The sequence below is a fragment of the Rattus norvegicus genome, chromosome 17, assembly GCF_036323735.1.
Source record: "Rattus norvegicus strain BN/NHsdMcwi chromosome 17, GRCr8, whole genome shotgun sequence".
NCBI classification, from domain to species: domain Eukaryota; kingdom Metazoa; phylum Chordata; class Mammalia; order Rodentia; family Muridae; genus Rattus; species Rattus norvegicus.
Genome location: NC_086035.1, coordinates 15,398,139 through 15,413,128, shown reverse-complemented (window position 1 = coordinate 15,413,128; position 14,990 = coordinate 15,398,139). Strand labels below are relative to the sequence as shown.

Sequence of the window (14,990 nt, the reverse complement as noted above, 5' to 3'; positions counted from 1 at the left end):
CAGAGACTGTCCTCTTGGCTACTACTGCTCTCCTGAGCCCTTAACATCTCACACTAGCTCATTGCCGCAGAGCATTAGAGGGTCAGCCCTCTAAGTTGTTACTTTCTGAGACATTTGCACCTTATGCCATAGCCCTGCGGCCACCTTGTGGTGTCTTTGAATAGAGCCTTATAGGTCCTGGGATGTTGTGTCTGTTCGTATTTTGTTGTTCACACCAACCAGACTCCATGTGGAGAAGATGCCGAGGGCAGGGGTCTCCAGGGTAGTTCTAGAGGGCCCACCAAATGGTTAAAGTATGGAGGTGTGTAGTTCAAAGAACCTTGAAATGCTCCTGCTGCTGCCCATGGGTCAGGCCCAGTGTCAGCATTGGGTAGCATGTGTCCTTGCTTGAGCTCTGGGAATGAGTGAGTCTGAATGATGTGTGGTAAGGAACATCTTTTAGGGGCTCTATGAAGACCAATAGTCTTAAAACAGGAGGTGTCCATGTCAGTGATCCAGTTACTCCTCTCACCACAGGACTGACTCTGGTCTTCCACCAGCTCTGGGGACTGGGGCCTAGCCCTAACCCCTAGTCACTGCTTGGGCCCTCAAGTAAATGGTGATTTGTGGACATCTGTGGTTTTGTGGTCAGCATGTGCTTGCAGACACACTGTGAGATTATTGTCTGAGGGTGTCAGTTCAGGAAGCTGGTCTCAAGTTTGGACCTTTCCTCCTTCGATTCATGGAGAGTGGGATTCCTCCAAGGAGCTAGTGTGCAGCAACCCTGATTAGACTTGTCTGAGAACATGGGGGTCCTGTGTCTGTGCCCTGCCCTGCTTGTGCTTCCATTAGTTTGTGTGACCCACCTCCCTTTCCTTTTTTTCCCCTGCCTAAAGAATGGAGAGCTGATTTATGGCTGTGCTGATGCCCGGAGCCCCGTGGCTGACTTGAAGGCGCTTGCACACCACCTGAAGCCCTTCTTCTTCCCTTCCAATGGCCTGGCCAGTGGGCCTCAGTGCACGAGGGCTGTGATCCGGGAGCTGGTGCATGTTATCACCAGGGTGCTGCTCAGCACCTCAGACAAAGGCCGAGCGGGTGCCTTGAGGCTTGGGCTCCAGGGCGCACGAGTCTGTGAAGCCAGCCCATTCAGCAGGAGCCTACATCACCAAGGTAGGGCCTGGTCTTCCATAATCAGGTTGTGGGGTCTACCCATGGGTATCCAGAGTGGAACCTGCAAAGTGACCTCTGTGTCCCTGCCTGTCTTCGTGGCACCTCTGGGGATGTGGTCTAGCTGCACAGAATGAGCCTTAGCTGACGCAGAGGGTCAAGACTTGTTTTTGCATCTGTAGGCGCTTTGTAAGCTGCTTGTCACTGGATCATATGGTTTCTAGCAATATATTGTGTGTCTCCTCAGTGACTCATGCTTTCAACTATACTTTGTTCCTCTTGACCGCCATCTTGACTTTGGATACAGATTCTCCTTAGTCTGCATGTAAGAAAACAGGAGTCCTTTGTAGCGGGGCTGAGTGCCATGGAATGAGGACAGAATGACAGGGCTTCTTGGTCAGTAGGAGGAAGGTGGGTCAACCCTGCCACTGTAATGTGTTGTGATGACTCACGAATCAGGGTCAGGTGTGACTCTCGGGGACTGCAGAGACCTTTAGTTTGATAGTGCCCCGTGTCCTTCAGAAACCCCACAGGCCTCACCTTCCTCGTTACTTCCCCATGCCAACTGCTTTTGAAAATATATATTTTTTAAACTATAAGTGAATTTTTGAGGGTTAGTTCTTGTTTTGAAAGCAGTTCCTTATTGTTTTAAAAATTTGGTTGAAATTAAACCCATAGTCTGAGGGGACACAGATGGGTGCTGGCACTTAGGTGATCTGGGGACTCGAGGAGGCTCTCTGACACCCGAGCTTCCCTCACAGACCTTCCTGACACTGATATGTGAATAGGCCTAAGTCATGGATGAGTAATATCTGAGACAGTATACTCATGTTTTCTTGTAACCTATGGTTTCTTAAATAGTGTAAGTCTATCAGCACATGTGGGTTTTCATCTTTTAGCTACTGTACATGTTCATGGCATGGCTATCCTGCTATCTTGACACAGGGCATCTGTTGTGTGGCTCAGAGTGTCTGCTGTAGTGCTTGAATATATATTGTGCCCTCCTGTTTTTGCCATTAGTTGATTCTGAGAGATGGTCAGGGATGTCAGGCCCCAATTGAGAAGGTGCTGTATACATTGTGAGTGCATGGGTGAAGGATGGAGCTTGGCTTCCTCACTGTCCCAGTGAGGACAGGACCTGGCCAATGGTCTTAACCACCATCTGTGGCTCTGTATGTTTAGCTTGTCCTGTGGCAGCCAGATCTTGCCCCTCTCTGTGTGTACTTAATGGTTTTTGACTCTGGAAACCCAGTTGGTCTTGAGGGTCTTGATGTTTGAATAATTTTTTGCAGTTCTTTAAGGTTAAATATAAAGTGACTTCTAAGGCATGCAATGGAGTTAAAGGATTTTCTGAGTTGGTGTTTGGATAGCATGGGGCCTAAGGGAGAGGCACTGTTTATACTTTGTTTTGTGTGTGTAGAGCCACTGGGTCCTTAGGGTGGTCTGAGGTCAGTCAGCCTTATACTTTTGTGAGGTGAGCAGATCTGCTACAGAGAGTGTTAGGCTGGAGCCTATAGGCCTTGTCTGTGCACTCAGAGTAGTGAGCTCTGTTGTCTGCGCCGGCCAGGGTCTCCCTCCACAGTCTTCAAGTGTTGATTATAAACCTGCTTTCGTTCTCCCCTGATGTTCTTGGTAGGAAAAAACACCCCAGAGCACTCGGGGTTACCGAAGGGCTGTCTTCTGTACAAAACCCTCCAGGTGCAGATGTTGGACCAGCTGGACATCGAAGGCCTCTACCCTCTGTACAACCGGGTTGAGCAATACCTGGAGGAGTTTCCTGAGGAGAGGTGAGGCTGGCACCAGAGGAAGCTGTGAAGCTAGGCTGGGGTCAAGGTTGCCTGAACTCCAGAACAAAACAAAGCTCCTAGAATGTGGCTATAGGAGGTGCCTACAACTAATTCTGCCCAGGAAGTCCCTTGCTTGGCTGTGCCAGGGTCTCTGAGATTCATGGTCACTAAGACCCTAGAAGTAAAGCCTCTATGCATGCGACCATTCAGAAATCCTGTGTCAGGGCCTGCCCTGTAGAGGGCAGTGTTGTCCCACAGGCTGCTCCTGGAACACGGGCTTGGTAGCTCCTTAGCAGGCTCTGCCACGCCTAGGGCCTGGGACTGCACTGTGGGTCCCCATGTCCACACCTGCAGTGTCTCATGAGCAGGTTTCTTTTTGTACATCATTGGCTTTTGCTCAGAGTGTGGTGAACAGCTCAGGCTGAGCCTCGGCCTCCTAGAGCCTGGGTTTTGTGGAAGATCTTGGGTTGCAGAATCAGGCTTAATGAGAGAGAGCAGGAGATCTCCTAGGTGCCTTTCAAAAATATGATTGTTGGGCTACACTGTGTGATACAGAACATATTAGTGTCTGAAAGTCCTTAGAGCTTTGCCACCCTGCTGATTTGGTCTTGGTGATTTTCCTTCAGGAAAACATTACAGATAGATGGGCCTTATGATGAAGTATTTTACCAGAAACTGCTTGATCTATCCACTGAGGATGATGGGACAGTGGCCTTTGCATTAACAAAGGTGAGTAGACCCATTGAGAAGCCCTATGCCTTCCTGAGAGTTTTCCTTCTCTCCCCTCCACAGCAGTGACAGCCCAGAACTTAAAGCAGAGAAGCTGCACTGTTAGATGGGCTGAGCAGGTGACCATAATGCAGGGTCTAAGTGGAATTTCTCTTGGCTGTAACAGGCCAGAGGCAGGCCCCAGGGCTTGGTGGCCCTGGGCCCCACCTTTTGGAACCTGTTGACTATCTTTCTTGGATGAAAGAATTCCATTGGCAACGTTAAAAAAGTGCTGGTGCCTAGGAGCTGGCTCTGAGATAGGCTACTGGTAGTCAGGTGTCAGATGTCCCCAGAGAAGTGAGGACCTATGCTCGCTGTGGAACTGTTCAAAGATGCTCACAGAGCGCTGTTGCTGAGCTCAGGGAAGAACTATTGCTCCCCTGTGTGGTCAGCAGGTGACCATATATACTAGGTTAGAGGTCAGACTTGCGGCTCCCCTGCATTTGTTGTATGGATAGACCAGGGAGCACTTCTGACCAATAGAACAGTTCCCACAGAGTCCACAGTGAGGACTATGTGTGCACAGCATTCTTTGAAAATGAGTTGGAGCACTGGTTCTTACGGTTTGGGAAGGGGAGATGCTTGTAGAAGTTCAGAGTCCCGTGGTAATGGCAAATCACAAACATGTATATGGATGTGGAGATCTAACAGGTCATGTCAAAGTCATGTTCATTTCCCATCATGATGCTACTGTGTAGTTTTGAGATGTTGCCGGTAACTAGGCCCAAAGCTGGAGCTTGTGCTCATATATATTCTCTCTCTCTCTCTCTCTCTCTCTCTCTCTCTCTCTCTCTCTCTCTCTCTCCCTCTCTCCCTCTCTCCCTCTCTCCCTCTCCCTCTCTCTCCCTCCCTCTCCTCTCTATTCCTGGTTTTTCAAGACAGGGTTTCTCTGTGTAGCCCTGGCTGTCCTGAAACTCAACTATCTAGTCCAGGTTGGCCTCGAAATGACAGAGATCCGTCTGCCTCCTGAGTGCTGGGATTAAAGGTGTGGGCCACCACTGCCTGGCCATTATTTTCTCTTTTTAAAAGTCATGTTTTTTTTTTATTTTTTTATTATTTTTTTTAAATATTCATTTATTCATTTATTATATATAAGTACACTGTAGCTGTCTTTAGATACACCAGAAGAGGGCATCGGATCCCATTACAGATGGTTGTGAGCCACCATGTGGTTGCTGGGAATTGAACTCAGGACCTCTGGAAGAGCAGTCGGTGCTCTTAACCGCTGAGCCATCTCTCCAGCCCTAAAAGTCATGTTTTAAAAATGTATTTGGTGGTTGGTTATGTGCCTCAATGAGAGTGTGGAGGTCAGAGTGCTGTCTTTTTTCCTCTGGGTTCTGGGAATTGAACTCAGGTTGTCAGGTTTGGCAGCAAGTGCGTTTACCTCTGAGCCATCAACCAGCCCTCTTTTTCTGTTCTTGAGGCAGGGTCTTACTCTGTAGCCCAGGGTAGATCTCTTTGTCATCTCTTTGGACTGAGCCTCCTGAGTATACCACATTCCAACTGCTCCATTTCTCTTTTAGGATGGATATATATGTTCAGGTAGTTGGAACTGGAGACAGTGCTTAATAAAGCTGAAATTCAGGAGGAGTGAGCTGACAGTAACCAGTGCAAACGCTCATCTGCTCCCGTTTACTTAGATGGACCAGGTCCCCTTACAGATTCTGTCATCTTGGGACACCATGACCCTTCCAACCTCTAACTTTGTTGGGCAGTACCTGGAGGTTGAGTCAGTGGGCTTTCTAGAAAGGGCCAGAATTCAGTGTTTCAGGTTAGGTGGGCCTCTTATCTGCTGGCAGCCTTGGTAATTGTCTTAGGTAGGGTTTCAGAGCTGTGAAGAGAGACCACGACCAAGGCAACTCTTATAAAGGACGTTTAATTGGGGCTCCGAGGTTCAGTTCATTATCATTATGGTGGGACGCATGGTGCTGGAGGAGCTGAGAGTTCCAACTCTTGTTCCAAAGGCAGCTAAGAGAAGACTGGCTTCCATGCATCTAGGAAGAGGGTCTTAAAGCCCACCCCCACAGTGACACACTTCCTCCAGCAAGGCCACACCCACTCCAACAAGGCTACTCCTAATAGTGCTGTTCCTTGGGCCAAGCACATCCACACCACCACAGCATTGCTCTTGTAGTTCAGGAGTGTCCATCAATGGGACAGAGCAGAGAGGGATGTGTCAGCAAAGCTATCCTAGAAACAGGTTTGGGGAGGGACTGGAGTGACGGTCCCCATCAGTGTGCTCACCCGTGTGTCCCCTTACTTAGCATCTTCTTTGCTCCTTTGATTGGAGTTATCTGTGTTTTTTCCACTGGTGGCATGTCCAATTCACCAATATGTTCAATTGAAAAGTTACACACTTGTTTGTGTCCCCAGCTGGCACACGATATGGGATACTTTTTATGTGTCCTGTACTCTATGACAGGTACTATTCTATTTTTTTTTTTTTCCGGAGCTGGGGACCGAACCCAGGGCCTTGCGCTCGCTAGGCAAGCGCTCTACCGCTGAGCTAAATCCCCAACCCTGGGATACTTTAATTACCGTTGTTCCCCAGTATATGTGCACTTACTGTTTGATATTCTTAGGCTTGGGGGTAGCAGGCAGCATGTTAGTCAAGCACTCTACCATGTAGCTGTAGCTTAGTCTTCAAGCTCCCAGTTTTGAGTATTGTTTTTGACATGTTTGTCTAGATTTATTCATGTGTTAGACCATGATTATTGCCTGACTTTTTTGTCACTCAGATCTGCCCCCTTTGTCCTTTTCCTTAGCAACAATTTTATGCCATATCCTTTATTTAAAACCCCATCACTTCAAAACTTCTCAGACTCCTTAGCTGTCATTGTCTGTCCCTGGAGTCCCAAACCACTTTAGTCTTTCTATAGGTGCTGCCTATGACTGGTACAGTGTGGGAGCCTTTGTGTCAGCTTTCACTACCTCTTGTCTTGCAGCATTCTAAGTGGCCAGTGGAGCTGTCTCCTCTTTGCACTGTTAGAATTAGTGCTGTTATAAGGTTTTTTTTTTTTTTTTTTCCCCTTCGGAGCTGGGGACCGAACCCAGGGCCTTGCGCTTCAGGGCCTTGGCACTTGCTAGGCAAGCGCTCTACCACTGAGCTAAATACCCAACCCCTGTTATAAGGTTTTTTGTTGTTGATTTGTTTGCTTTTTGAGACAGACCAGTTTCAAGCTTGGATTCTTCCTGCTTCCATCTCCTGAGTAGCTAAGAGCATAGGTGTGCACCATAAACTTTGCCTCCTACTTAGTCTTTTTGGGGGTGTAGTGGGTGATTGGTATGAAGAGGAGGCTGAGCTGGCATTGTCATGTTATGTGTAAGGGAAGAGGTGTTAACATCAGAGTCAACAGGGGGTGGTCATTTTAGAGGACAGCCCTTAGAAGTCCCCCAACCACCTGCTGCCTCTTCACTGTGGCTTCCTTTGCTCCGGGGAGGTGGTTTAATTTGTTATTGTGAAAGGTGAGGGAAAGGGGAGGGAGTGAGCGTGGAGGCAGAGGTGTAGGGCTGTGCGGTGTGGCTGTATCCACAGGGGCTGGGCTCTCCAGGAGCAGTGCATCTCTATGTTATGCCTAGTTGTGCTCTCTGTGGTGCTCTCTATTTGCTGTAAAGAGTGGTTTCTTTGATGAGGGTAGGTAGCTACAATTACCAGTGTAAGAATAAGATTTAGAAAGTAGTAAGGAATTATGCCTGACTAGCAGAGGCAATTGTAGATTCTTCTCTACGTCTTGAGACCTCACTGTCCCTAGGACATTGGCAGCAGATCTTGAGAGCCAGACTATGACGCTGTCTCCTGTGAAATAGTCTCTCCTAGAGAGAGCCACATAAACAGTACTCAGTGCAACAGGGCAGTATCCACAGATTTGTGAAAGTGGAGGGGGGTTTTGCAGGGTCTCTTTGCCAGACAAGGAACTATAGGCAAGTTATGGCTGCTGGGAGAAGGAGAAATAGCCCCTTATTGGTTATCCAATGCAGAGTGGTGAGCTCTGAAATCACATAGTCACAAACAACTGGGCTTAGCAGGTGTGTGTGTATTTGTGCATATATCCTTATATACATACATACATACATACATACATACATACACACACACACACACACACATATTTAATAATAATGTGATGGTTTGAATATGCTTGGCCCAGGGATTGGCACTATTAGGTGTGGCATTCTTTAAGTAGGTGTGGCCTTTGTGGGGGTGGGGAGAGAGTGTCATTGTGGGCCTGGGCTTTAAGACCCTGTCTTACCTTCCTGGAGGCCAGTTTTCTCCTAGGGGTTTTCAGAAGATGTAGAACTCTCAGCTCCTCCTGCACCATGCCTGCCTGGATGCTGCCATGTTCCCACCTTGATGATGACGGACTGAACTTCTGAGCCCCAGTTAAATGTTGTCTTTATAGGAGTTGCCTTGATCACGGTGTTTGTTCACAGCAGTAAAATTCTAAGACAGTCAAAGAAAAAGAGGCTATCAGCATGAGTGTAGGTGGCTTGAGAGAGGTTTGAGGGAGGACAAGGAAGGGAAAATGATGTCATTCTATTTCAATTAAAACATTTTTTACAAAGTGAAGACAAAGACAAATGTTGGTGTTGCCATTGTTTTGCTCTCATCTCCTGAACACGAGCGCCTCCATGAGTGTGTAAATGAGTCGCTGAGTTTGTTTGGTAGGTTCCAGTGCTGTATGATCACAAAGAGTAGATGTTATTAGTATTTAAATATTTTCACTTTACTTTTCGAGCTTTTATCTCATTAGCTGTTTGGCTATGAAAACAGCACATACAGGAGAGTGTTCAGAAAAAGTGTATAGTCAATGAGCAGGAGCCAACCAGAGCCCTACTGGGACCGTTTCTCAGCTTCGACTAAGATCCAGTGTGCAGTCTCTGGAGTCTGGCTAAGCTACCTGTGTCCCTGAGGAACGTCTTTGGCCTTCACATATAGAATCATTCTGTGCACGCTCCCGTGTTCTGTAGCCTGTTCTTTAGAGGTGTCTGAGCTGTGCCTTTGCACTTGACTGTGAGCCTTGCTCGCCTGGCACCAGAAGTCAACACTTTCCAGGGGGCCTTTTGTCTTTGGATACTTCCCACCTTCACATTCCCTTTCCTGTCATAGTAGAACTGCTCTAGGTTCTTGTGCTTACTATTTGTACCATGTCTTTTTCACCACTTTATATTCTTTTGTCTTTGAATAGACATGGAATGGTTTATTTCATGAGTTTGTACACTGCGTGTGTGCGGGAGCCCTAAGAGGCCAGAGTGTGGCAGGCCGCTCGGGACTAGGTGACAGGTGGCTGTGAGCTGCCTGATGCGGGTGCGGAGAAGCAGACCTGGATCCTTTGCGAGAGCATCAAGTGTTCCTAACCATTGAGCAATCTTCCCAGGTCCTATAATTGTTTTAAAAACAGTCACTCAGGATGGTAGAGAGACAGATTAATAGATACTGGTAAGTCTAGGAGTTGGACAGATGGATTATTAATATAAAGGCCTTGTTTTCCCTTGGAGAAAACCTTAGGTTCTGTTCCCAGCATCTACATCAGGATAGATACTCACTTCTAATTCCAGCTCCTGTGGACCCACTCCTCCTTTTGGCCTCTGAGAGCACTTGCACACATGTGCATACACTCACAGACAGACAGACAGACAGACAGACAGACACGCACACACACACAAACATAAAAGAAGAAACAAACCTATCCCGACACTATCTCTGTCACTTAGACTTAAAATTTGAGACAGTGCCTCATGTTTCCCAGGCTGGTCCTCTTGCCTCAGCCTCCCTTGTGCTGGGACTGCAGGGGGCCGCCACACCCCAAAGCATCTTTACTCATCCTTAGTGTAGGTCTGACTGGCAGTGGTCTTAGCTTTGTTTAATGAAACGGTAACTATTTTTCTGGAGATACTTTGGGATCTGTAGGGCTTTGATGTCTTTAGTTTAGGGAAAGGGACTTTTCTTCTCCCCTTCCACTTCTTATTTGACCCGAGCCTCTGCCTTTGTCCAGTTCATAGCGTTGTGGGTAATTAGTGTTACATTTCTTAGAGATCAGAATGTGGGGGTCACTGTTGCAGTGGACGGGGGAGGATGCTTCACATCCCTGTCACTGCCTTCTAGCTTACTCAGGCTGGCTACTCAGCCTCGCTTCCCTTAAGGCTGTCCCCTCTATCTAGTGGCACTTCTCTTCAGTTAATCTGATGAATGCTTAATGTTGTCTTTGTTTTTCTAAAAATCTTAAATGGCTGATTTTTATGGCTTCCAGTTCTCAGAGGTTCTCTTTGTTTTGATTCCTTGAGTAGAGCAGTGTGTATGCTTGGTACCTCAGTAGCTGGAGTCCATGTGTGCATCCGTGTCAACTATTAGCTGTGGGGTTGTTTTTCAGCTTTAGCTCTTTTTACAAAAGTGTCTTTTAGACCATTTTCCATTTCTCAGCAGAAGTGAAGGGAACTAGAGGTTCTCACAGCCCTTCTGTGCTTTTTTTTTTTGGTTGGCTTTTATTCATGTCATCTGTCTTATGCCTGCATATTTTTACTTGCATGTCAGAAATGGTATTTGTAAAATTATTTTAGAGATCATTTGCTGCCTAGAGAGTTTTAGGCTTGTCTTTGTCAGGAGGACTGGCAGGCTGGTGTCACTTTGGCCCACTTTGGTCCTTCTGAAGAAAAGCAGCAGTTATTGGCAGGGCCTCAGCTTAGGCTCAGGGTTAGAAGGTCCATGTGGTTCCTGCCCTGCCAGCACCGAAGGTTGACCTTTCTTTGGAAAACAGACCCAGATCCCTGTCTCTGTGTTATTAGCAATGCCTCCAATCACAAGTTTTTGACCATTTCGGTTTTCCAGTTGGCTGTTGCCACTGAACAGGCTCAGGAACTCACTGGAACACTGCTGAAGTGAAAACACGACTCCTTGCTTTGTGTCTAAGTTACCCTCCCCTCCCCCAGAGCAGAAAAAGGTTTGCCATTAGTTTGATTTGTAGCAATAATACCTTCTTATAGATAAGACATGCATTACATATGTAAATATTTTATATTTCTATGTTAGGGCTGGAGAGATGGCTCAGCATTTGAAGAGCACTGGCTGCTCTTCCAGAGGACCTTGATTCAATTCCTAGCAACCGCATGGTGGCCCACACCCATCTGTACCTTCACTTCCAGGGGATTTGATGCCCTCTACTGGCCTTCCTAGGAACTGCACAACATGCAGACAAAACACACATACACATAAAGGAATTTATATGTAGTCCAGTCTGGCCTCAGATTCATTGTTGCTGTAGAAGGTGATTTGAATTCCTGATTTTTCCAATGCCCCCTCCCAAGTGCTGGGATTATAGGTGTACCCCACCACACCTGCCCAGGACTGAGACATTCTCCATTTTGATAAGTTGGGTGTGTTTGTTTCTTACTTCTCTTGTCTTGGATTAGGACTGCGTTGCATAAATCCTTGGTAGGTACCTGTTTAGGTTTTAAAACTGTCTTTGTGTGGCTTCTTGTTGTACCTTGGTTAGACTGGCAGTGCTTTAAGGGCACTTTTTATTTGCCTCTTTTTTTTTTTTTTTTGACTTGGCTTCTGGGTATGTATCCTGAGATAACAAACTTCACTGCTAACTGGAGGGTATACAGATTGGGCCTGGCTGTCCCCTCATCCTGAGCTCTTTAGGCTCAGAGAAGCCAGCAGGCCTGGTGTGTGAGCTCCCACTCCTTCCTCCTCCTTGCCTGCAGGGAAATGAGGCCTGAGGTTTTCCTAGGCTTCACTTTTATGCGATCAGAGGAATGGTTCAAAGGGACAGAAGAGAATACTGTCTGCCATCAGATCAGATACTGAACCAGCGATGATGTATAAAGCATTTCCTTTTGTGTAACTAGTTAATTTTATAAACGTAGGAGCTGTCTAAAATCCTCACAAAGATGTATCTAGGTCCTAAGAACAAAAGGGATTAAAAAAAAAACAAACTTCCCCAAATTGTACTATAGAGGTGACATTGTGGCATATTTGGGCTCTTACTGTGTGCCTGTCATATCCATGTGTAGTGTGGTACGGGGGTTTCTGGCAGGCTGTGGGCAGGTTCTGATGCTTAGCACCTCTGTTTGAGTCCAGCCCTGCCACCACCTGGCAGTTCTGTCTTCAGTTTTCTTTGTATACACAGGGACCTTAGTGCCTGCAGAGTTTACACACACACACACACACACACACACACACACACACTGTGATCACTATTCCCCCAAATAGCCTGCATGCATCTTTTAGAAGGTAGAGAGTCATAATTGCTGAATACAGTATAGTCAACATATTAAGAAGCCAAGCAACTGTCTGCTCCCCCATCCCCAAAGGCAGACTGTGGTTATCTTGTTGACAGCAAGTCACAGGTCTTTGGGATCCCGTTGGGGTCCACATGCTTGCGATGAGGTGGGCTGGCATGTGTGTTGTCACCGGGGATATTTTCCACCATAGGTCAGGCATTCGCCTAACTTTCCCCTCAGGTTCTGCTGCAGGACAGTTGCTCTATTGAGTGAGAGGCTGTGACTTGGAGCTGCCCTCTCTCCCCACAGGTGCAGCAGTACCGAGTAGCCATGACCGCCAAGGACTGTTCCATCATGATCGCACTTTCCCCTTGTCTACGGGGCGCCAGGTGAGGCTCCAGCACTTTCTTGGTGTGATGGTTTGTGGCACAGCCATGGCGAGTAAGCTCCCTTACCTACAAATTCTGCCCAGAGGGCTGCTCTCTCTTTGGTATACTTTCCACAGGGCTTGATTTTTTTTTTAAACTCTGGTTTTCTAGAAATCGGTTATTTAATTAAAGGCCATTTCTGGAAACAATAAACTTTTTCATTTTAAAATTATTATTATTATTATTGTATATATTAGTATTTCTACCAAATTGGGTTGTTTATTATTGTTTTATAAGAAAATACTCTAATAATTTAGAAACAGTGTGGATAATGTGGCAGAGTCTTTTCAGAAGCAGCGTGGGCTTCCTCCGGGTCACTGCACGGAGCCTTTTGTAGGTTGCATGATGTATTGACTTTCACCAAGTGCCACTGTCATTTTTAAATCTCCAAAACAGCACATCCGTCATTCTCTCCTCTTCTGAATAGCCGGCATGCTCGCCACATCCCCTCCCCTAGCTTTTAGTAATCCAGTCGGAGCTTGGCCGTCTTGTAGGTACTATCTGTCTTCAGCGTCGATATTCAAGGGTGCCAAACCCTCCACATCTGACCTGTGTTCCCTGGTCAGGGCGACCACCTATTTTTCTAATATTTTTGAGCTTTGCGGTTCTTAGTCAGGTTCTCTGGTTGATACAGCGCTTTCTGGCCCAGCATGCTAAGGAATATTTATAAGGCATGACTGGGGAAGGTAACTGACTGTTTAGTTGTAAACTCATGTTATCCTTCAAGAAAGACCCAGAGCTTAGCTGTGAGGTGCCCGTCAGTGGACGTAAGGTGCTGGGTTGGGTGAGAGCCACGCCCAAGGGTGCTATTTATTAATTACTGGCTACCCTGCCTGGTCAAGGATGCGGTTGGGAAAGGTAGTTTAACACACCATTTTTATTCATCAAGTGTTTCAAAGCTTATTTCATTTTAAAATGTGAAATGTTGAAAAGCTTTGCTATTTGGCACTACACTTCTCAAACCTATTTTGTGGAAGCTCCGAATTTGAAGAGTGAGGACAGACTGGGAAATCCTGATTTGTTCTTTCTAAGGATTCTGAACAGGAAGAATGGGTCCTGTCCCGAGAGGCTGCATATGCTTGCTGAGGTCAGGTCTCAAGGCCAGAGAGTAGGGCCCAGTTACAGGAGGCTCAAAGTTGGTAGCCTAGATCTCCCTCGAAGCAAGAACAAAGGAGATAGGGGAAGGCAACAGGACCTTCCAGGGTGCCTCTACTGCTGTACGTCCTGCCTGTGTGAAAGGAGTTGCAGAGGGTAGGGTAGTTGGTGACTAGGAGAGAGGTTGTCCTCACTCTCAGTTTTTCCTTGGAGAATGCACACAGCCTTCTTTGAGGAAGGTGGCGCTGTGCTCACAGGAATTGTACCTAGCTAGGGAAGAAACACCTAAAAAAACAACAACAAAAAGCCAGAGGCAAAAATAGGCCTGGGTTCATCTTAAGATGCACAGTAAAGCCTAAGGCTACATTTTAATGTACAACCCACCAACCTCTGTGGTTGACGTTTGTGTCAATCATACTTGAGACGTCTGTAAGTCATCCTTCCTGTTGCTGCTGCAGGCTTTTGAAGAGCCAGGGAAATTCTTATTGCTCCTTGTCCCTAAGCCTTGAAGGGACTATTGCAAACATGGGCATGGGCAGCTGAAACTGCCTAGCGCCTTGGAGAGCAGCTTAGCGCCACAGCCTTGGTCATCCCAGTACCAGTATCCAGGGCTACCACAGGGATATGTGTAGCCATAGTGGTAGGGATAACTGTGCCTTGGCTTTTGCTGAGTCCTAGCCGTACAGTCTGAAGGAGACGGGCTTTTGGTGTTAAGGGGTTGGTGTACACTGCTGTGCTTTTGGCTATCCTGGAGCTTGTGGTCACCTGTCAGACCCTGTGATTGAGTCCAATTCAACTTTTTCCCTATAAACATGATTCTGGAGCAACATGTGAGAATACTTTCTTTAGTGTACTTTAGAACAGGCCCATGTGTTTGTTCTTTCAACTCTCGACTTTCTGAGACCAGTGTTTTGTGTGTTCTGGTTTCTGAATGAAGTGAGCACAGAGGAACCATGACTCCCTGACAGTTCTCTTGGGCCAGCTGGGCAAATGCGGTGTACTAACTGTCTTCAGGACTCAGTTAGATACACTGCAGCCTCAGTATGTGGTTTGAAGTTATTCTGAAGAGGTTTTCAAGTAATTGTTCATTTTGTTTGAAGCACATGACTTTCGGATGTTTATAACACCCACAAAAGCATTGAAGATATGACTTGAGAGTTAACACAAAGCCAGCTTGCTCTCTGATGGAAAAGCATGATGGGCTGAGCTGGCTCCCAGCCACAGTGGGAAAGCACAGAAAGAGTCTGTTCTCAACAGCCATCCATCCACCTGGCTGCCGCACAGCCTGATCTACTTTTTACTTTTTCTTAGGTTTTGTAATACTTGGCTGACGATAAAGTGACTTTTCCAGCATTTGCTAATACCACTGGAGCATGGGGACTATCACTCACGCACCCCACATAATGGCTTTTCCACCTTCTGTTCTTTTAACCCTCTTCCTAGACATAGTGTGCTAGTCTGTGGCATAGTAGTCACTTACTTGTGCTTATATGTGAAGCTGGCACAGACAGTAGATGTACATAAACACAGAATGGGTGCACCAAGA

The 14,990-nt window shown here is 46.8% G+C and overlaps 1 protein-coding gene across 5 annotated transcripts in view; it reads left to right on the top strand.

The window, feature by feature from the left end:
• Ippk (inositol-pentakisphosphate 2-kinase) overlaps positions 1–14,990 on the top strand; it is a 44,958-nt gene that overhangs the window by 28,520 nt on the left and 1,448 nt on the right. For 2 of the 5 annotated variants that reach the window (NM_001008556.2, XM_008771535.4), the window contains 4 exons: positions 876–1,149; positions 2,783–2,933; positions 3,560–3,662; positions 12,231–12,310. In NM_001008556.2, coding sequence (NP_001008556.2) covers positions 876–1,149; positions 2,783–2,933; positions 3,560–3,662; positions 12,231–12,310 — 608 coding nt within the window. Of the gene's footprint in view, positions 1–875; positions 1,150–2,782; positions 2,934–3,559; positions 3,667–4,583; positions 4,687–12,230; positions 12,311–14,990 lie in introns of those variants that run through there. The other 3 variants (XR_010058860.1, XM_039095656.2, XM_039095657.2) reach the window with 3 other exon arrangements.